Genomic DNA, 23,706 nt, shown 5'->3' with positions numbered 1-23,706 from the left:
TCTAGATTGCCAGTAAAAAACTGAAAATCCCTGAAATTGTGGTATTGACAGCCAGCTACCAAACTATCTGAAAGCAGACGATTAACCGCACTACAAATCTAGCAGCCTAGAATGTGACTAACAGTCTCTTCTATTTACTACACTTAACTGATTTCACATTCTGAAAAATAAGTCTTTTTTCCTCAGCTCATAAGTCAGCAATTGGCTTTCTGGGAAAAGCCCGGAAGAGTCAGACTTTCAGGGTTAGATTCCAGATAGTTTAATCTGTCTTGCCATAATATCCTTTTGAAGCCTCAAATTTCTCACTGAGATCTCTCCAGCTAGGATAATGTTGGCAAAAAGCCATTCTTATTATATGGCTCTTGGGGACCTTTCTTGCAGCCTCCTCAAACAGGCTTTGAGAGATGTAAAAAAATCTTGTATTAAACTATTTATTTCCTCCTTCCCACCATATAATGTGGATTTTCCTTTCCCTGTGCAGTTAGGCCAGACTTGTCACTCAGGCTCAAGAGTAAACTGGCTTCTTCTGTAGGAAGCTGTAGGTTACATTATTTTATAAACTTGATGAGATCATGAAAACAAGGAATTAATTCACCCAGAATTACCTGGAGAGAGAAGGTTCTCTTCAGGAACTAAATTACTTTTTTTTTTTTTTAAACAATAACTAGAATATGCACACCCAAGAAAGATCTACAGTAACATCCAGCCAAAACATATCAATACCACTGGAACTAGGGAGAAGTGGATTATCTAACAAGAAAATGAGAAAAATTAACACACTATGCTAAAAAGTAACAACTCAAACACAGGTATTTTCACTCAAACATATACATGAATAAAGACCCTAGCCACTAATGTACTATCAATTTCAAGATTTTTTTTTCCAAAAACTGTGACAGCAAGAGAGAAATCACCACCTATCTTACAGAGCCTGACAAACGTGAACGGAGGATCAGACTGAAGCCTCAGAAATCTCTTCATAGGATATATGAAATTAGTGACCTGTCATGGTTAGAAAACCTGGTAATGCCAGTCAGTCAAAGAGTTTGTCTTTGGCCTTGTATGCTTCTGAGATGGACACTTAAATTCATCTAGCTACCCTGGCAGAGAGGATCTTTGTCCTGATATAAACAACGAGGAGTCCGATGGCACCTTGAAGACTAACAGATTTATTTGGGCATAAGCTTTCATGGGTAAAAAACCCACTTCTTCAGATGCATGGAGTGAAAATTACAGATATAGGCATAAATATATTTTGGCACATGAAGAGAAGGGAGTTACCTTACAAACACGGCTACCCCTCTGATAACCTAATCCTTCTAACCCTAATATCAAACTATCAGTTGTTTTATTAGCTGAAAAATGCAGGCTTTGGTGGATCCAAGACTTCCTGTGAATTTGACACGAATTTGTGGAATAGTTTCAACCAAAAGGTTTTTGGACAAGATTCTCAATGGAATCTTAGAATCCCTTAGAATCCCTTTCAGAAAACAGGAGAAATAGCCCTCCCTTTCTCTCCACTCATAACTAGGGTTAGAAGGACCTTCCATTCTCTTGCATACACTGCGTAGACCATTGGTCCTTCATCAGTTGAGACTGAGCCGATCACAACACGTCTTCCAATCTTCTCTCGCTCTGGCCATCCTTCGCCATGCTTGTCCATATCTCCTTGTTAGGAAGTCATCCCACCTCTTTGGAGGCCGACCGCATGGCCATTTCTGTTCTCATGGATACCACTCAGATATAGCTGCGGTCCATCAGCTGTCGCTGAGTTGGGCCACATGTCCTGCCCACCGCATTTTTCTGAGCCTGCTTTCGACAACGTCTCGCACTCCAGACTGCTGCCTAATTATTTCACTGGGGATGTGACTGCGGAGTGAAATGCCCAAAAAAGTTCGTTCCATCACCCACTGTGTGACAGATAGTTGATGTTCTTCAATCTTTGTCAGCGACCATGTTTCACTGCAATATAACATCGCTGGAAGCACGGTCGAGTTAAAAGGATTCGCAAGAGTTGTTCTGCTGACCTTTCCTTGGAGGATGTCCTTGATGTCACTGAATGTGCACCATCCAGATTTTTTTCTGCGTGACAGTTCGCCTTTCTGATCATGGCGCATGTTGACTTCCTGGCCCAAATAAATGTATTTATCAACCTCTTGGATCTGCTCTCCTCCAAGAGTTATTTGGGTTCTTGGCAGAATATCTGACCTCATGTATTTTGTTTTTGACCAGTTCATTTTTAATCCAACTTGACTACTTTTCGCGTTCAGTTCTTTAAGCATTCTCTCAAGCTGGGCTGTATTTTCAGCTCTCAGAACTATATCAACTGTGAACCTGAGATGGTTTAGCCGCTCGCCGTTGAGATTAATCCCGCCATTTTCTTAAATTCATTAAAAAAGAAAATTGCCTTTCAAAGGTATGAGTTCAACACAAGATGCAATGGCTGCAACTACGTTGAAGAGAAAAGGAATGACTGTTTCAAAGGGGTAGCCGTGTTAGTCTGTATCAGCAAAAACGACACCACCACAAGGACTCCTCATGGTTTTTGACTTAAACTGTGTAACTTGTTTAGATCTTTAAGCCAGCTGGGTAGGAACCAGGTCTTCATTCGCTCTGTAAAATACTGTGCACATATGTTGTGCTATGCACCAATACTAAACAATAATAATAATCTCCCTGGCTTAACCTTCTGGATTTGTCAAGGAACTTCCATGTAGTTTTTAGACTTTAAAGAACTGCTTTGAGGAGGCAGGACATTCTGGAATTCCCTACAGAGCAGAGTTTGGTCCTGAGCACATAACAGATCTATTCTACTCCTTACTTCATGGAGAAGGGAAAAGAGACAGCGTGCTTATAGACAGGAAAAAACATTAAAAAAATATAGTAAACTTTTCTCTATGGTACCCTACCTTTGTGACTCAATGTGAAAGAAAATTTTCATACCTGTTAATTTTAATTCTTTAAAATCTTCTATATCAGTCCTGATGCTTGTGTTTAGCGTCTCCTGGCCAGCCGTATGGAATGTTACAGATCACTGAAGACATTTATTTTTTGTGTTTTGTAATATCATGGTTTACCCACTTCTCATTTGCTCTTGTTCTTGTAGTTTGAACTTGTATAGGACATTAAGAATAGTTAAATAGCTTTAGAAAAAATGGCCTGACAAGCCTGAAAATAATTTAGACACTTACCAATAAGTATGTGAAATGTGTCTCCCATAAGTGTAGAATTTACCAGAACCCCGCCAAGCTTCATAAGGTCACTGTAGTAAATATCATTTGGCCACTTCACTCGCAGGTCAATATCCTAAAGAAATAAATGTATACGTATATAACCATATTATGCTGTTCTTTTATAAAGACTCTGCCATCACTCAGTATTTCTGCAAATGCCATCTCTCTCTGATAGCTTGGAACATGATAAATTAGTTCTTTCTTAATTAAAGTAGATCAAAATGCTTTACATAGCAATGAGTCAGACACAGAACTATATTTGAATTTGAGTTTTTATGACTAAGCACACATTTGAGGTACTCTGGTAAGTATAACAACATTAAGATGGAAACTCATGACTGCCAAAAATCCAAATATCAAAGAGAAAGTTGGTATTTTCACCTCGAAAGACTCTTTTCCATTCTTGAGGCTTATTCCTCAACCCCAAAGAAAGTAAATATCTGAAGGGGAATCTGCATCCTCAGGACTCAGCCCAAGTTTCGTGGTGGTTTATTATGAAGGTTGGCAGCAATCACAGAGGGTTGAGAGTAGTTATTTAGTAATAAGCTATACAGTAGATACTAATGGCTCACAGGACCTATACATAATCAAAAATAGGGACTGCAAAGTGACTTGGCAGAGGTCTTCCCTGAAAATCTCAAAATCACAGACAATAGGTGATTAACCATTGGAACAATTTACCTAGAGTTACGGGGATTATCTATAACTGGCAATTTTAAAATCAAGATTGGATTTTTTTAAGCAAAGAAACTAAAGTTCGAAAAGAATTATTTGAGGGAAATTCCTTGGCTTATGTTATATAAGTGAGACTACATGATCACAATGGTCCTTTCTAGGCTTTCGATCTATTAGTCTACGAACAAATTTGTTGCATTTCTTTATTCACCATAAAAATCTGTTTCAGGATAGAAATGATCTATTAAATAAAGACAATCAACTTTGCTAAACACATCTAGAACTGCCCACAATGAACACATCTAGAACTGCCCACAATGAACAGAACAAGGTTCTTGCAGAAGTCAGACAGGGAGGCAATGACATCTTGAAGATCAGGGAGGAAATTTACTAGTCAGGAAAAAATTCCAGTTCACAACTAACTATGTAAATAGTCCTAAAAATATTCATATTTTATGCAGCTATGTTCAATTTATACCATGGTATTGGAAACACAAACTGCATCATAGGACACCAGTCCATCGCAAATAGAGAAGTTTTTGTTAAAGCCACAGAACGGAATTAAACTTTGCACCAGCTACTTAAATGTAAAAAGAAAGCAAATGTGCTTCCTGGAGCTTAAAAAACTGCATATGACTGGATCCCAAGAGGCAAATTATGGGAGGTGCTCCATGAGTACAAGAATCTGGTTACACCCTCTCCTTCTGTAGATTACAGAATCCTTTTACAGGGCGTGTGAAAACTGCACCTGGGTCTATGTCTACTTTTCTGAGAGATTTAAAGGCCAGGGAGGGTTCCATGACACAGATGTCTCTGCCTATCTGTACAGGAAATGCTAACTTATTCTGGTATCATAAGGAATTGTAACAGACCATCACTAGTTCATATTCATTACCACAAGCACTTGACTATCCACATTTCAATGCAGATTTTGAGAAGATTCTTGGGACACACAGTTTTCAAAGCATGCCACAGCTAAGCCATTCAGCATGTCAGGATTAACAGATCTTCTTAAGGCATCCTGTGCAGGCCATTTCTCTCTGAGTAAATGAACTGTAACAGACTCAGGAGTTCAAAAAAATACACACTGCTAGCTTGCCTACATGGGGAAGTGAGTGTGGAATAAGTTAGGGTGTGAATTTAAAGTGCAAGAGCCATTTCACACTGACTCCACTTTAAGCTTAAGCACACGAAAAGGCACTCTTAGTCCAGAATAAGAGTGCCACATGGTGAGCTAGGGTAACACAGCAACTGTGCTTTAAATTCACACCCCAGCTTGTTCTGCACTAACTTCCCATGTAGATAAGCCAATAGATTACAGACATTTGTACTGCTAAGGAACTAACTGCTGGATATGGAGAACAGCAGATATTTCTACAATAGTACTAATTTTCAAGATGAACTATAGTGGTGACATGAGATTTTTGTTGTAATATAATGAGGCAAGATGAGCTGCTGCATAACTACCGTTGTTTCCAAAGGATTTACTGTCAAAATATAAAATACAATGCATTATTTGGCACTGATTTAGTTGGTTACATGTAATGGTGACACGTGTCATTTTTATTTATAAGTTACATAGTGGCTCCTAAATATTGTTCTGAGACAGGAACAGTAGAAAATATACAGTACATAAGGTTTGTTTGTATTCAGAGCACTGTCATCTGCAAATGAAACACTGAATTGAACTGTCAGATTTTCCCATTGAGAATCCAGAACTGTGGACAGTAGCTTGAACTGCTGTCCATTTAGAACTGTGAACACTAAAGACAAAGCCCTAAAAATGACTGATTGATAAACTGAGACACATACATTTGATACTTTTGTATGAAAATTCTGGAATGGAATTTGAGCATAACAAACCACATTAAAAGTATGTTAATGTAATAATAAAGGTCTGACTTATGCAAAAAGGTATGGAAATGTAGAGCTAAGATTGAAACCTTATCCATAACTTAGCCCATTGTTCCTAGCTACTGAAGCTCATATGGCATATATGTTCATCCACCATGTGGAGAGCCTTGCATTACCCTAGGTCCAAAGGGTCAATTTAAGCATAGAGTTTCAGATTTAACTTTGAATTTCTTTGCTTTCATAGATTTGAGTCAGACTCTTAACATTGTTTTAATCCACTGTCTGTGTTTAATTTCCTTTCTTTAAAAAAATCTCAAAGGAAGTACAGAAAATCCTTTCTTCCACTGAGTTCAGGACGATGACAAACTGTCAAAGCATATTTAGTGATTCCTCTTAATTTAGTGATCACTGACATGATGGAATTTAATAGCTCCAACTATGTATTTAATTCATTCTTGGGTGGGGCAGTTTCTTTCAAGATAAATTCAACTTCTTTATGGTCAGAACAAGCTATTATAAAAATATAAATGTATACTTGGTAGACTCAGCTATGTGTGTTATTGACACAATTATTCCTTCTGTGTTAATATTATCATGTATTATCTCAATCAAGTTAGTACTCCTGAATGGACTAATTTTTTTAAAAAAAGAATTAATTGAAAAGTAGCCACTCTATATGCCACAATATGAAGAGGAGTGCAGAAACAAAAAGATTCTTAAACTATTATGTCTATTTTTGCTTTTGGACTCATACTTTAAACAAGTAACCCCTCTCCCCCTTTTATTTTCAATAGTTAAAAATATTGACCTCCCCAACCAAAGATTTTGTATTGCAAATTTCAGTCTGGAGCAATTTTTACAGTCAAGTTATGAAGTGCTGAAGATAGGAAGTTTTAATAGAAGGGCTGACAGACCCTAAACTACAGCAAAGCTACGGGTGCCACTATAATAAAGTTCATGTGTAAATGTGTATAAGACATTCATTTTGAGTAATATAGGAAACATGTGCTTTAGTTAACTACTTCTGTAAAATACCAAAGTTTTATAGTTAGCAAATATTAGAATATGGTAATATTAAAAAAAGAGATGAGGTGAAGAAGAAGATTGGTTCTTCATTTGAACACTGATGACAGGACGTTTGATTCCCTCCTGAGAGCAATACTCTTAACTTTTTCTTTAAAAATCAGTTTTCAACCTTCAAAAGGAGCTGGAAAAAATCCTTTAAAAGGGGCCAAGTGGCCACTGAAATGCACCAACAAAAGAAGCATTTATCAGTTTTTCTTCTCACTTTTCCTCAATATTTTCATAACCAAAACAAATAAATCCAACAGTTAGACAAAGCAAAAGGTAAATCCAGCTTCAGGGTATGTCTACACTACAAAATTAGGTCGAATTTATAGAAGCCAGTTTTGTAGAAAGTGTTTTTATACAGTCGATTGTGTGTGTCCCCACACAAATGCCCTAAGTGCATGTTGTCGGTGGAGAGTGTCCACAGTACTGAGGCAACCGTCGACTTCCAGAGCACTGCACTGTGGATAGCTATCCCACAGTTCCCGCAGTCTCCGCTGCCCATTTGAAATCTGTGTAGAAATCCCAGTGCCTGATGGGGCTAAAACATTGTCACGAGTGGTTCTGGGTACATATCATCAGGCCCCCGTTCCCTCCTTCCCTCCATGAAAGCAAGGGCAGACAATCGTTTCGCGCCTTTTTTCCTGAGTTACCTGTGCAGACGCCATACCACGGCAAGCATGGAGCCCGCTCAGCTAACCGTATGTCTCCTGGGTGCTGGCAGACGTGGTACTGCATTGCTACACAGCAGCAGTTTATTGCCTTTTGGCAGCAGACAGTGCAGTATGACTGGTAGCCGTCATCGACATAGTCCTGGGTGCTCTTTTAACCGGGTGCCTGGGCAAACATGGGAGTGATTCAGCCAGGTCATTTCCCTTGTTTCGTCTCGTGGCGATTCAGTCCCGCACTGTCTTTTAATCTGCAGCTAGCAGAAGATGATGGCCAGCAGTCATACTGCACCGTCTTCTGCCGAGCACCCAGGTGTTGACGATGGCTAGCAGTCGTACTGCACAGTCTGCTGCCAGCAAGATGTATAAAGATAGATGAAGTGGCTCAAAACAAGAAATAGACCAGATTTGTTTTGTATTCATTTTCTCCTCCCTCCCTCCCTCTGTGAAATCAATGGCCTGCTAAACCCAGTTTTGAGTTCTATCCCTGAGGTTTTGAGTTCTATCCTTGAGGGGGCCATTCAGTTTCTCGCAAAGCCACCCCTTTTGTTGATTTTAATTCCCTGTAAGCCAACCCTGTAAGCCATGTCGTCAGTCACCCCTCCCTCCATCACGGCAACGGCAGACAATCGTTCCGCGCCTTTTTTCTGTGCAGACGCCATACCACGGCAAGCATGGAGCCCGCTCAGATCACTTTGGCAATTAGAAGCACGTTAAACACCACACGCATTATCCAGCAGTATATGCAGCACCAGAACCTGGCAGAGCGTTACTGGGCGAGGAGGCGACGTCAGCGTGGTGACGAGAGTGATGAGGACACGGACACAAACTTCTCTCAAAGCACGGGCCCTGGCAATGTGGGCATCACGGTGCTAATGGGGCAGGTTCATGCTGTGGAATGCCGATTCTGGGCTCGGGAAACAAGCACAGACTGGTGGGACCGCATAGTGTTCCAGGTCTGAGACGATTCCCAGTGGCTGCGAAACTTTCGCATGCGTAAGGGCACTTTCATGGAACTTTGTGACTTGCTTTCCCCTGCCCTGAGGCGCAAGAATACCAAGATGAGAGCAGCCCTCACAGTTGAGAAGCGAGTGGCAATAGTCCTGTGGAAGCTTGCAACGCCAGACAGCTACCGGTCAGTTGGGAATCAATTTGGAGTGGGCAAATCTACTGTGGGGGCTGCTGTGATGCAAGTAGCCAACGCAATCAAAGATCTGCTGATATCAAGGGTAGTGACCCTGGGAAATGTGCAGGTCATAGAGGATGGCTTTGCTGCAATGGGATTCCCTAACTGTGGTGAGGCCATAGACGGATCCCATATCCCTATCTTGGCACCGGAGCACCAAGCTGCCGAGTACATAAACTGCAAGGGGTACTTTTCAATAGTGCTGTAAGCACTGGTGGATCACAAGGGACGTTTCACCAACATCAACATGGGATGGCCGGGAAAGGTACATGATGCTCGCATCTTCAGGAACTCTGGTCTGTTTCAAAAGCTGCAGGAAGGGACTTTATTCCCAGACCAGAAAATAACCGTTGGGGATGTTGAAATGCCTGTAGTTATCCTTGGGGACCCAGCCTACCCCTTAATGCCATGGCTCATGAAGCCACACACAGGCAGCCTGGACAGTAGTCAGGAGCTGTTCAACTACAGGCTGAGCAAGTGCAGAATGGTGGTAGAATGTCCATTTGGATGTTTAAAGGCGCGCTGGCGCAGTTTACTGACTCGGTTAGACCTCAGCGAAACCAATATTCCCACTGTTATTACTGCTTGCTGTGCGCTCCACAATATCTGTGAGAGTAAGGGGGAGACGTTTATGGCGGGGTGGGAGGTTGAGGCAAATCGCCTGGCTGCTGGTTATGCGCAGCCAGACACCAGGGTGGTTAGAAGAGCACAGGAGGGGGCGATGCGCATCAGAGAAGCTTTGAAAACCAGTTTCATGACTGGACAGACTACGGTGTGAAAGTTCTGTTTGTTTCTCCTTGATGAAACCCCCCACCCCTTGGTTCACTCTACTTCTCTGTAAGCTAACCACCCTCCCCACCTCCCTTCGATCACCACTTGCAGAGGCAATAAAGTCATTGGTGCTTCACATTCATGCATTCTTTATTCATTCATCACACAAATAGGGGGATAACTACCAAGGTAGCCCAGGAGGGGTGGTGGAGGAGAGAAGCACCAGAAGGGGTGGTGGAGGAGGGAAGGAGGAGGGAAGGACAGCACTTTAAAAGTTTAAAACTTTAAAACTTATTGAATGCCAGCCTTCTGTTGCTTGGGCAATCCTCTGGGGTGGAGTGGCCGGAGGGCCCCCCCCCCACCGCGTTCTTGGGCATCTGGGCAAGGAGGCTATGGAACTTGGGGAGGAGGGCGGTTGGTTACACAGGGGCTGTAGCGGCGGTCTATGCTCCTGCTGCTTTTCCTGCAGCTCAACCATACGCTGGAGCATGTTGGTTTGATCCTCCAGCAGCCTCAGCATCGAATCCTGCCTCCTCTCATCACGCTGCCACCACCTTTCAGCTTCAGCCCTCTTTTCAGCCAGCCACTTACTCTCTTCAGCCCGCCACCTCTTCTCCCGGTCATTTTGTGCTTTCCTGCACTCTGACATTGTCTGCCTCCACGCATTCATCTGTGCTCTGTAAGTGTGGGAGGACAGCATGAGCTCAGAGAACATTTCATCACGAGTGCGTTTTTTTCGTCTTCTAATCTTCGCTAGCCTCTGGGACGGAGAGGATCCTGTGATCCTTGAAACACATGCAGCTGGTGGAGAAAAACAAAAGGGACAGTGGTATTTAAAAAGACACATTTTATAGAACAATGGGTGCACTCTTTCATGGTAAACCTTGCTGTTAACACTATATACACAGCACATGTGCTTTTGTGACAAGGTCCCATTTTGCCTCCCCCCAGCACGTGGCTAGCCCATCCCTCCTCCCCGCGGCTAACAGCGGGGAACATTTCTGTTCAGCCACAGGCAAACAGCCCAGCAGGAACAGACACCTCTGAGTGTCCCCTTAAGAAAAGCACCCTATTTCAACCAGGTGACCATGAATGATATCACTCTCCTGAGGATAACACAGAGAGATAAAGAACGGATGTTGTTTGAATGCCAGCAAACATACACTGCAATGCTTTGTTCTACAATGATTCCCGAGTACGTGCTACTGGCCTGGAGTGGTAAAGCATCCTACCATGGTGGACGGAATAAGGCTGCCCTCCCCAGAAACCTTTTGCAAAGGCTTTGGGAGTGTATCTAGGAGAGCCACGAATGCCAGGGTAAATTAATCATTAAACATGCTTGCTTTTAAACCATGTATAGTATTTTAAAAGGTACACTCACCAGAGGTCACTTCTCCGCCTGGCGGGTCCGAGAGGCAGCCTTGGGTGGGTTCGGGGGGTACTGGCTCCAGGTCCAGGGTGAGAAACAGTTCCTGGCTGTCGGGAAAAATGGTTTCTCTGCTTGCTTGCTGTGAGATATCTACAGCCTCATCGTCATCATCTTCCTCGTCCCCAAAACCTGCTTCTGTGTTGCCTCCATCTCCACTGAAGGAGTCAAACAACACGGCTGGGGTAGTGGTAGCTGAACCCCCTAAAATGGCATGCAGCTCATTGCAGAAGCAGCATGTTTGGGGCTTGGACCCGGAGTGGCCATTCGCCTCTCTGGTTTTCTGGTAGGCTTGCCTTAGCTCCTTAAGTTTCACGCGGCACTGCTTCGGTCCCTGTTATGGCCTCTGTCCTTCATGCCCTGGGTGATTTTGACAAAGGTTTTGGCATTTCGAAAACTGGAACGGAGTTCTGATAGCACGGATTCCTCTCCCCATACAGCGATCAGATCCCGTACCTCCCGTTCGGTCCATGCTGGAGCTCTTTTGCGATTCTGGGACTCCATCATGGTCACCTCTGCTGATGAGCTCTGCATGGTCACCTGCAGCTTGCCACGCTGGCCAAACAGGAAATTGAAATTCACAAGTTCACGGGCCTTTTCCTGTCTACCTGGCCAGTGCATCTGAGTTGAGAGACCTGTCCAGAGCGGTCACAATGGAGCACTCTGGGATAGCTCCCGGAGGCCAATACCGTCTAATTGCATCCACAGTACCCCAAATTCGACCCAGCAAGCCCGATTTCAGCGCTAATCCCCTTGTCGGGGGTGGAGTAAGGAAATCGATTTTAAGAGCCCTTTAAGTCGAAAAAAAGGGCTTCGTCGTGTGGACGGGTGCAGAGTTAAAATCGATTTAACACTGCTAAATTCAACCTCAGCTCCTAGTGTATACCAGGGCTTTGGCGCAAATGCTCATCAGATTATACATGAAATGAGTTTGCTAGACTCAATCTAATCAATAGCAGGCATTCACTCTGCAAGCATCGAATCTATTAAAAACACATACAAATAAATCGGAAGGCTAAATCCATCCATTCTTTTAATATCACACAGGAATTATACAATCCAGTATTACTGAAGAGCTAAACTCATTGGCAGTGATACTCAGACCTCAGTGGTTCGGGAAACAACTTAGGGATCAACATTGCCCAAAAGAGGCACAGTAGTGTTAATTTATTGTTTCATTTACTATGATACTATGTATTCATATTTAAACAGTATGACAGGAAATACTTAGTTTTTAACATTTTATTATATATATATAAATTCTCACAGCAAAATGGATGATCAAGTATTATTATTTTTGGTTAATAACATAGCTAAAGCATCCCAATTGGTTAATAATTAAATCACAGTGTTTTAATATCATGTACTGCAAAGAGCCATAGTAGACATTTTAAAGAGTCACTTGCAGCTTGTGAGCCTCGGTCTGAGTATCATTGATCTATGGTTTCAATGACACAACCTAGTTATGAAGGTCAGGTACAGACTGAACTGAATGAAATGTGAAAATAATAGGAATATTAAAATGAATTAAAATTAGATACCTGATATCCAGGTATTGATCTCACTGATTCCACCACAGCCAGGGACATCAGGTGCTGAATAAAAGGAATTCTCTGTCCCAGCTGGGAACACAAAGGAATGGAAACATGTAAAGTTGATAGAGCACATCCCACAGGACTGAGCCAGACATTTCCACCACGACCTGAAAAAAATCCACAACAGTGAATAAACAAACATGTAAGAAAAAGAAATTGATGGGGGGAGGTTTGTTTTGTGTTTACAAAGTTCATACTAGTTAACGTAGAAAGCAGCAGCATAAGAATTAGTTTTTCAAAAATAGCACCCACTTGAAAAATCTACACAGAGGGCTCTAAAACTGTTCCAGATTATTTCAAAGAAAAAACCAATACTTTAAAATTGAATGTAGTTTGTTAATGTGTGTTCAGGTAATCATGTTTATAGAAACTTCATAAAGAAATCAAAAGCATTGCACACGATATGTTCCCAAAAATTCCTTGGTATCTTTGTAGATCATATGTTTTTATGAACTACTTATGTTTGTTTTTAAATGAAAATGTACTTGTGAAACGTTCCTGGAGACTGAAGCCTTCTATCTATCCACAAAACAGACTCCATGCCCGTGGTTCTCAACCTATTTACCATTGTGGGCCACATTGTAGCATTCTGTGTGTTATATAGGTCGCATCCACACCAATATACATGCTCCCTGTGTGGCCATGAGGATGTCACATGAGCCACAGCTGTGTGCTGATTGGGCTGCAAGTGACCCATGGGCTGTAGGTTGAGAACTACTGCTCCATGCCAATTCAAGGCCCAGTCCTGCTGCACTGAAGTCAATGGGAGTTTTGGTTCTGGTTTGGTTCAGTGCCAACTGTGGGTGATGGCAGTTTGTGTGATACAGAAGACTTTTCAGTAGGAATTAAAACAATGCCACCAATTCATTCTATGTAAGCTACCAAACATCCATGAGATAACTACTTTTGGTCATTTCTAACTTGGGCTGGATTCAAATTAGTAAGAGTAAAAGGGGAAAAAACTGCTATCAACCCCCTGGGCTCTCCAAAAATATTTTTTCCTGTGTCTACAAATTAAGGCTGTCGATTAATCACAGTTAATTCACACGATTAACTCAAAAAAATTAACCATGATTTAAAAAAAATTGTGACTAATCTCAGTTTTAATTGCACTGTTAAACAGAATACCAATTGAAATTTATTAAATATTTGTGGATGTTTTTCTACATTTTCAAATATATTGATTTCAGTTACAACACACAAAGTGCACACTGCTCACTTTATATTATAATTTATTACAAATATTTGCACGGTAAAAATGATAAATTGAAATAGTATTTTTCAGTTCACCTCATACATGTACTATAGTGCAGTCTCTTGATCATGAAAGTGCAACTTACAAAAGTAGATTTTTTTTTTGTTACATAACTGCACTAAAACCAAAAAAGACAGTTACCTGTTCCGTAACTGGCGTTCTTCGAGATGTGTTGCTCATGTCCATTCCATATTAGGTGTGTGTACTTGCCACATGCACTGGTGCCAGAAGTTCTTCCCTCAGCAGTATCCTTGGGGGACCAACTCTGGCACCCTCTGGAGTGGCACCTGCATGATGCAGTATAAGGGGCACCGCTGACTCCCCCCACCTTCAGTTCCTTCTTGCTGTAAACTCTGACAGTGGAGAAGGAGGCCGGGTTGTGGAATGGACATGAGCAACACATCTAGAAGAAAGCCAGTTACAGAACAGGTAACTGTCTTTTCTTCTTCGAGTGCTTGCTCATGTCCATTCCACATTAGGTGACTCCCAAGCAGTACCATTGGAGGCGGGTAGGAGTTCACAGACATGTAGATTGCAACACAGCTCTGCCGAACCCAGCATCATCTCTGGCCTGCTGAGTGATGGCATAATGCGCCGTGAACATGTGAACAGAGGACCACATTGCAGCTCTTCAGATATCCTGGATGGGGACGTGCGCCAGGAAGACCTCCCAGGACACCTGAGCTCTAGTTGAGTGGGCTCTGACAATTGGTGGCGGTGGAACCCCCGCCAGGTCGTAACAGGTCCTTATGCAAGAGGTGATCCAATTGGAAATCCTCTGAGAGGACACCGGAAGGCCCTTCATCCAATCCGCTGTGGCAATGAAGAGCTGAGTTGATTTACCGAAAGGTTTGGTACGTTCCAGCTAAAAAGCCAAGACTCTCTGGACGTCCAGTGCATGAAGATGCCTCTCCTCACTGGTCTTGTGCGGTTTGGGACAGAACACTGGGAGGAAGATGTCCTGTTTCATATGGAAGGTAGACACCACCTTCGGCAGGAAGGCTGGGTGGGGCCACAGCAGAATCTTGTATTTGTAGAAGACTGTGTATTGCGGTTCTGAGATCAAGGTTTAATCTCAGAGACTCGTCTCGCTGATGTCATCAGCGCCGGGAAAGCGACCTTCCATGACAGGTGGGAAGGGTGCAGGAGCCCAGTGGCACAAAGGGCAGGCCCGTGAGCCTAGAAAGGACCAAGTTAAGATCCTATTGCAGGACAGGGGCCTGTACCTGCAGGAAGAGTCTCTTGAGACTGCTCAAGAATCTGAACGTTATGTCATGAGAAAACACCGTAAGGCCCTGGATCGTCAGGTGAAAAGTGGAGATGGCCACGAGATGCACTCTAATGGAAGAGTGTGCCAGGCCTGGGTTCCTCAAATGAAGCAAGTAGTTTAAGACAGATTGTATGGAAGAATGTGAGGGAGAGATGCCACGCTCGGACACCCAGCAGGAAAACTTGTCCATTTGGCCAGATAGGTCAGTCTGATTGAGGGCTTCCTACTTCCCAGGAGGACTTGTTGGACTCCTTCCAAACAGGTCCACTCCTCTGGGTTCAGCCACACAGCATACATGCCGAGAGGTGGAGGGACGCGAGGTTGGGGTATAAGAGCCGACCATGGTCCTGTGACAGCAAGTCCACTAGGACGGGCAGGAGGCCAGGGAGGGGCCACTGTCAGGTTCATGAGTGTGCCGAATCAGGGCTGGCAAGGCCACGCTGGGGTGATCAAGAGAGCCAGAGCACAGGTTCTCGTGATCTTTGCCAGGACCTTGCTGATGAGTGGAATCAGAGGGAATGTGTACATCAGGCTCCCCGACCATGACAGGAGGAAGGCATTGGAGAAGGAGTCCTTGCCCAGACCAAAACCGATGACATTTTCTGTTTTGCCTGGTGGCGAACTGGTCCACCTAGGGAGTTCCCCACCTCTGGAAGATGGTGTAGGTTACCTCCCGGTGGAGCGACCACTTGTGGTGAGAGGAGAAGGCCCTGCTGAGGTGATCAGCTAACGTGTTCTTGACGCCAGGGAGGCGACAAGGCTCCCAGTGCATCTTTTGATTGATGCAGAAGTTGCAGAGACGGAGCGCCTCCTGACAGAGAGCCGACGAGCACACTCCTCCTTGCCTGTTGATGTAAAACACTGAGGCTGTCAGAACTCTCACTACCTTGCCCGACAGGTGAGGTAGGAAGACCCCGCATGCCAAGCAGACTGCTCTGAGTTCTTTGAAGTTTATGTGTAGCGTCATCTCCTCTGGGGACCACATACCCTGGGTCTGGAGATCTCTTGAGGTGTGCACCCCGGCCGAGGTCTGAGGCATCCGACACCAACTCGGACTGAAGGGGGTTGTCGAACAGAACTCCCTCTAGAACCTTCTCACGATCGGTCCACCAACGCAGTGAGGTGAGTATTACTGGGGCGGGGGGGGTATGGTAACGATCTTTTCCAGGCGATCCCTGGACTGGGAATGGACCATAGCCAGCCATTGCTGCAGGGCCTGCATCTGGAGCCTGGCATGGTGGACAATGTATGTGCAAGCTGCAATGTGGCCCAGCAGATGCAAGCAAAAACTAGCCCTAGTGAGGGGGAACGCAGAGACTTCCGCGATGAGGTCCGCCAATGTCTGGAACCTTTGTAGTGGCAGGAATGCTCTGGCGCAGGACAAGTCAAGCTCCGCTCCAATGAACTCTATCCTTTGCACTGGAACTAACCTTGACTTTTTGTCATTCATCATTAGGCCCAGGGAGTGGCACATGGCCCGCAACACTGCAACATCCTTTTGGACTTGAGACCTGGAGCTGCCTTTGATCAGCCAGCCGTCGAGGTACTGGTAGATCTGGATACCCCAGCACTGAGGTAAGCCACCACCACTGACATGCACTTGGTGAGCACCCTCAGTGCTGTTGCTAGGCCAAACGGGAGGACTGTAAATTGGTAGTGGCCAGGTCCCACCATAAACCAGAGGAAGCATCTGTGTCCTTGAAAGATCTCTATGTGGAAGTATGCACCCGTCAAGTCGAGGGCGGCATACCAGTCTCCTGGATCCAGAGAGGGGAGGATAGAGGCCAGGGAGACCAAGTGGAACTTCAGCTTCTTTAGGTACTTGTTACCTAAAGGTCTCGCAGATCCAGAATGGGCTGTAGACCGCCCTTGGCCTTTGGAATTAAAAAGTACCAGGAATAGAACCTCTTGTTCCTGTATTCAAGAGGAACCTCCTCCACCGCACCCAGCTGCAGTAACCCTTGAACCTCCTGCATGAGGAGACTCTGAAGAGCAACAGGGAAGGAGCCTTGGGGTGGTGGTGGTAGAAACTGGGCGGTATAGCCCTGTGTTCAGAACCCAGTGGTCCGAGGTTATAGTGGTCCATGCAGGAAGGAAAAAGAAAAGGCAGATGGAACAAACAGAAGATGGATCCAGGGAATAGTCTGGTAGGTCGCCCTCAGGCACACCCTCAAAACAGTTGCTTGACCCCCTGCTTGTTTCTGAGCAGAGGGTGGCTCAGGCGGCGTTTGTAGCCCTTGGCCTTCCTGTGAAGCAGGTCCTGCTGAGGCTGGCTCAGTTTGAACCACGTACATGCCAGGCCTGGGACGTAAAGTCCCAGAGTTTTTGGGGTGGTTCGGGAGTCCTTTAAACTGAGCAGCTTGCTGTCTGTCTTCTCTGCAAACAGGGCCTGGCCATTGAAGGGAAGGTCCTGCATAGACTGCTGAGCCTCAGTGGACAAGCCCGAGAGGAGCAGCCAGGAAGCTCGCCACATGGAAATGGCGGAGGCCATGTTGCAGGCGGCAGAATCTGCCACATCCGAAGCTGCCTAGAGGGCTACTCTGGCCACAGCTGTGCCCTCCTTGAGGATCACACAGAATTCCTTCCTGGACCTTTCGAGAAGTGAAGCCTCGAAGTTGGCCACGGCCTGCAACATGTTGTAATCATAGCGGCCAAGGAGGGCCTGGAGGGCCACTCTGGCCACAGCTGTGCCGTCCTCGAGGATCGCCCAGAATTCCTTCCTGGACTCTTTGGGAAGCAAAGCCTCGAAGTTGGCCATGGCCTGCAACATGTTGTAATCACAGTGGCCAAGGCGGGCCTGGTGATTGGCCACTCTCAACTGCAGGCTGGAAGACAAATAAACTTTTCGTGCAAAGAGATCCAGCCTCCTTGAGTCTGTTTTTGGGGGTAGCCCCGAGTTGACCTTGCCTCTCCCTGTGGTTAACTGCCTCTACCACCAGGGTATTTGGAGCCGGGTGGGAATATAAGTATTCATGCCCCTTGATTGGCACAAAGTACTTGCACTTGGCCCTTTTAGAGATGGGGGGCAAGGAGAAGGGAGTCTGCCACAGGGCAGTGGTAATCTTCGATACCCCTTCATGAAGGGGTAAAGCCACCATGGCAGGTGTTGAGGAGCAAAGGACATCAAATACAGAGACCGAAGGCTCCTCCAATTCCTTGGCCTGAAGCCCCAGGTTAGAAGCAAGCCTCTTCAATAGATCCTGGTGCGCCTTAGCATCATCCTAAGGAACTGAGTTAGGGGGCTCCATGATCTCATCCTCACCATATGAGGCTGCCGGTATCGCAGGACCCTCAACATCTATTGGTTGTTCAGCAGGCTGCTTCCCTGGGTCCTCCTGGACCTGTGAGGTCCTTCCCCCATAAGTCTCGGGAACTGGAGGGGGTTGGAATGTTGAGGCCGCTGACCTGTCTGAGGTGCCCGGCACAGAGTGCACAGCCTGGGAAGGCTGGGTGAACCCCCAAAGGTACCATGGGTACCATGGCGCCGGCCACTGCGCTTGGGACCATGGGATAGGTTTTGGTGCTGATGATGTAGGCGGCAGTGCAAGTATTGTAGGGTGTCCCACAGTGACGGAACCCTGCTTATCTGACTGGTGCTGGTCACTGCGCCTGAAGGTAGACCTGTCCGATTGAGATGAAGATCTTGGTCTGGGCTTTGGGGACTGACAGCGTTTGGCGGATTGGCATTGGAAGCCTAGCAATCTACGCTTTATGCTACCCAACTGGTACCAGATGTAAAGTGGGACCGGGAGCTATCACGCACCGGTTGCTGGGAGGATCTTCCCAAATAGGGCGATCGCCATCTTGAAGACTGATGACGATGGGCTGGTGACCAGTGGCTTCGATCCCCCGAAATCCCAGGATCTGTACCAAGCTCTTGGCGATGTGAGGGGTCAGTCTCAGTGCCTCTGCATGCCTCAGTGGGTCTGTGCCAGGCTACAGGTTGAGGTACGCCTCGAATCCTGCTGTTGGTACCCAAGGTCTGGGGACCAAAGATGGCTCCGCTGAGCCTGCGCCTCTAGCTCTGAGGCGTCACAGCTTTGGGCAGGGGAGCGGTGGTGGGACATCCCACGTGATGGGGAACTGTGCCTCTGAGGCGGGACATATGTAGAGGCCCTATGGCGGGTTTACCCCGAGATCAGAGTACCACTGGAGCCGGTGTGGGTGGCAACGCAAGTATCAGGATCTCCTGAGCTGCCTGCAAGGCTTCAGGTGTCGACAGCACCTGAAGCTGACGGAGGCCTGAACTGCTATCTGGAGTCGCAGGCAGGGCATGGGATGGGCTGCACCGCTCAACTTGAGCTGGGGCCCGACTTCCCTAAGGGGGTATTGAGCTGTCCGGCGCGGGTCTTGGCTCGTCCCCAGCCCTCTCCTTTCCCTTTCAGGCGATTATCCCGCTCCTTTTTCATCCTGGGTTTGAAGGATTTAGGGCATCTAGCATGTAAATATCTTGCGATGCCAGCTAGAATGTGCCATGGGAATGCCTGTTTTCACTTTCAGGTGACATTGTGAACAAGAAGCAGGCAGCATTATCTTCTGCAAATGTAAACAAACTTGTTTGTCTGAGCGATTGGCTGAATAAGAAATAGGACTTAGTGGACTTGTAGGCTCTGAAGTTTTACATTCTTTTATTTTTGAATGCAGTTATATTTTTGTACCTAAGTCTACATTTGTAAGTTCCACTTTCATGATAAAGGGATTGTACTTGTATTAGGTGAACTGAAAAAGACTATTTCTTTTGTTTTTTACAGTGCAAATATTTGTAATCCAAAATAAAAATAAAGTGAGCACTGTACACTTTGTATTCTGTGATGTAATTGAAATCAATATATTTGAAAATGTAGAAAGCATCCAAAAATATTTAAATAAATGGTATTCTATTATTTAACAGTGTGATTAATCGCAATTAACTTTTTAAGCGCTTGACAGCCCTACTATAAATGATCCACATAAACTACATTACTAACTAAATGCAATAAACTATCTTCTTTCTGTTAGTATTGCAAGAAAACCTACCTACCTTTCCCTTGTGTTTGTCGAACTGCAATGGCTATTAAATCCATTTCTTGAGGCAAATCGAACATCAACCTGCCAATTAAAGAAAAAGATTGTCAGCTAAAACAGTCAGCTTTGTTCATGAAAATCTACCATCAACATTTAAATAGAGGCTAATATTTTACATCAAATTAAAATCAGTTATTCATTTTCAGTTATAATTTATGATTAGGTGAAAAGGGCAATGGAAAATCCAAAAAGAGAAGCTAACTGAAAAATGATCAAGTGAAATAATACTGAATCTCTAATTCTGGAAAAAAGATATGACCATAGTTCATTTAAGGTGCTCTTTAAAACGCTGATGGCTGTATTTCTTCAGTATTTCTCAGGGAAGTACTTATTTCTTCTAACTTGTGTCACTATCTTCAATAAGTGACAAGTAGCGATTCCAGACATTTGTTTCTACTTAGAGCAAATTTTTGTTCATACTCTAGAATATAACAGCAGCAGTTTCTGATTATTTAGAAAACCAATATGGTGGCAATAAAGCAGTTTAAAAGATACACTATCCCTTGAGAACTAATTATGATTTAACTACAGTAAATAAATCTACACCTTCTGAGAACTCTAGAGAACACTGGTTTGTTTTAGGCTTGCGCTCTGCTGTTAAAATAGTTTAACTTAAAAGAATACTAACTTTCCTCTGGGAATATGTAGAAAGTACACTTGAACACCACCAAATGAGTCAACATTAATTTAAAAAAAAAATCTTACTATGAGAACTGTTTAAAACATATTTCAACACTATTATGATCCTTCTTCATTTCATTTTAAGTTTTGGGGAAGAGATACATTAAACAACAGACAAAAAAGATCCCCATGATGTTACCAGTGTTTGACTATACAAGATAAATCTAGTAAATAATTTATAGTCTGAAAAATCTCACTTTTAATGCAAATAAAGAATAGTTCTTTTAACTTAAAGCTGGTTTTGCCTTAGGCCAGAGGTGAGCAAACTACAGCCCGTGGGCCACATCCAGCCCGCGGAACCGTCCTGCCCGGGCCCCTGAGCTCCTAGCTGGGGAGGCTAGCCCCTGACCCCTCCCCCGCAGCCACACCACTGCACAGGGAGCGCTCTGGCCCGCCTCTCCTGCTGGGCAGCGCGGCTTGCGCCCGCCCACCTCCGAGGCTTTCCAATAAGCCTGTCCTGCCGCTCTAAGTGGCATGATAAAGGGGCGGGGACAGGGAGCAGTTGGATGAGGTGGAGGTTCTCGGGAGGTGGGGGAGGTCAGGGGATGGGGAGGTTGGATAGGCATGGGAGTCCTGGGGGGCCTGTCGGGGGCAGGGTGTGGATAGGGATTGGTGCAGTCAGGGGACAGGGAGCCTGGGGGGGAGAGGCGGGAGGGTTGGATGGGTTAGGGGCTCTGAGGGGGCAGTCACTGGGCAGAAAGTGGGAGGGGGCCAGGCTGTTTGGGGAGGCACAGCCTTCCCTACCCGGCCCTTCATACTGTTTCGCAACCCCGATATGGTCCTAGGGCCAAAAAGTTTGCTCACCCCTGCCTTAGGCACTAATCAGACAAGAGTAAGTGGCATGCAAAATTATTTCTTAGAAATTTAGGAAGTAGATTCAAGGACTTCAACATCCTCCTGTAACCAAGATAATGACGCTGTATAGTCGGAACTAGTAAGTACAAGTGCACTCTCTGCTGCCTACTGGGAATGAAAGTTATGGCAGATAGCTACTGAAGGAGCTATTCATCTGCTCCCCACCCTTTTTTTAAAAAAAATTTGAAATGTGGTATTTTATTAACGGCTGTGGCTAGATAAGAGAGAAAACAGAGCAAAAATACAGAAAAGTAACCACTTCCTGAAATCTCAGAACATCTCTGCATAATGATTCAATTGCTCACACGACTATCAAAGGAGTAGGTTATTCTAAGGGCGAAAGAGAAGTTTGGACTATAAAACACTTTACTGATTAGAAATACTTGAACCACAGCTGACTGAAGATTTAACAGGTCCAAAGGATGTTTTTTTCACATTATTGCAGGAATCAATGTGAAAAATTTTCAAACAACACTAGCCAGAAGATATCTTTGCCAGTCCCACTTCCATTTCACATGAAATACAGCTTGAAAATTGTTTCTCTTGGACATGACAAATTGCTTATTGAGACTATGATTGCATATCTATGGTCAACCTTTTGTATTGAAGTATACCTTTCCTTGTGTTGGGAGCCAGTAGCAGAGCCAGAGAGGTTCTTTGTACTCATTAACATCACTTCAACTACGATACTGAATTCATGGTACTCCAACAAGGACATTAATTTAAATTTGGAAATGGGGCTAAGGACAGATTACAAATTTTACTGAAACAAACTTGCCTGTCACCTCTCTGTTCATATGATCTAGGTTCTTTAATTATCAGGCAAACAATAGATAGTCATGTTACAAAAAATCAGGCAAACAATAGATAGATTACAAAAAATGGTAAAAAAATCAGGGTAGGAAAAAAGTTAGTTCTGAAACCAAACACAGACCTCTAAAACAAAGAGATATGATTAAGGGAACATATGCATGGAGCTGTTAGAGGTTTGGCAGCAGTTAACAAGACAGAGTTTGAGAACAGTGAGATTGTACTGTTTAGGCCAAGAGGAAATTCTGTAAGGAGGTACACAACATGGGGAAGTTCCTAATACCTAGGCTGAGACAACTGGAGGCAGACAGATTTATTTCTGCTATCTGAGATAGCCCTGGAGGCATTGCCACACAGCTCCATGGCAATAATAAAGTGCTTCTGAACTTAATAAATTGTGTTGCTTTTTTGGGGGTGGACAGGGTTGTTTCGATTCTGGAAAAGAAAAGTTGTTTGAATTTTCTTTACTAGAAAAAAGCAATTGTAGATGGATTTTACATTCTTAGCCATGGATGTTCCCACTGAAGAAATAAATGATTATATTTGTGACAGATTAGATTGAAGGAGGAAAATGGGGTTCATCAATGGCATAATGTAATATGATGAAGTCATCTCATACATTCATTTCCTCTTATTTCACTTCCCCCTTCATTTCAATGTTTTTATAAAGTTCTGTGTTTCTCACTGTTGCACAATGAATTAAGACAGAAGACCTCACTGATGAATCCAGAAGATTGACCCATTCAAACTAAATATACTCAACAGGTAGGGACAAAGAAAAGCATTTATGTGATTCTGGAAAAAAATGCTTTAATTTCATTTCAAACTTTCTTCACCATGACAAATTTTTTGCGGTACCTGACAAACTGTGAACTGGGCACTTCTGGTGTTTAAAACAATTGAAATATTAAATGGTAATACACTAGCACATTAATAATTTTCCACAACATAGACTATAAATTATGTTGTCAAAAGTAGTAAACAATACTTAAATGGTTCATACAAATATCAGGGCCAAAGAACCATCAGTCCCCACAGCTAGCCAATGTAATGGCTTTTGTGTATATAGCAACATAAAATGGGAATTCAAACCACAAAAACTACGTTTGAATAATATTAACAGCCTGACAACTATACATTTCATTGATGTTGTGGGTTTAAAGCTGAAAGTCTCATTAATGCACCCTGCTGTGTTACAGTATTGCAGAGGTATTACAAAAGGAAACATTACATTCCAGATGTTGAAATACCTGGGCATAGGTTAGAGACAGACTTCTACCCTTAACTCTGAATGT

At 44.1% G+C, this 23,706-nt stretch overlaps 2 protein-coding genes across 3 annotated transcripts in view; both read right to left on the bottom strand.

Annotated features, from left to right (window-relative positions):
• The window catches only part of HLCS (holocarboxylase synthetase), a 216,857-nt gene that overhangs the window by 6,626 nt on the left and 186,525 nt on the right, over positions 1–23,706 (bottom strand). For both annotated transcript variants that reach the window (XM_075132835.1, XM_048867137.2), the window contains exons 7-9: positions 20,022–20,089; positions 12,423–12,583; positions 3,192–3,306 (exon numbers count right to left, since the gene is read on the bottom strand). In XM_075132835.1, coding sequence (XP_074988936.1) covers positions 3,192–3,306; positions 12,423–12,583; positions 20,022–20,089 — 344 coding nt within the window. The remainder of the gene's footprint in view (positions 1–3,191; positions 3,307–12,422; positions 12,584–20,021; positions 20,090–23,706) is intronic.
• Positions 9,635–11,791, bottom strand: LOC142071004 (uncharacterized). The gene is made up of 3 exons (XM_075125141.1): positions 11,768–11,791; positions 10,837–11,215; positions 9,635–10,256 (listed from the first exon to the last, which is right to left on the bottom strand). Exons 1-3 carry the CDS (start codon positions 11,789–11,791, stop codon positions 9,724–9,726), a joined length of 936 nt encoding a protein of 311 aa, XP_074981242.1. The 3' UTR covers positions 9,635–9,723.

The sequence above is a fragment of the Caretta caretta genome, chromosome 1, assembly GCF_965140235.1.
Source record: "Caretta caretta isolate rCarCar2 chromosome 1, rCarCar1.hap1, whole genome shotgun sequence".
Taxonomy (NCBI): domain Eukaryota; kingdom Metazoa; phylum Chordata; order Testudines; family Cheloniidae; genus Caretta; species Caretta caretta.
This window is presented reverse-complemented; position numbering and strand designations above follow the sequence as displayed.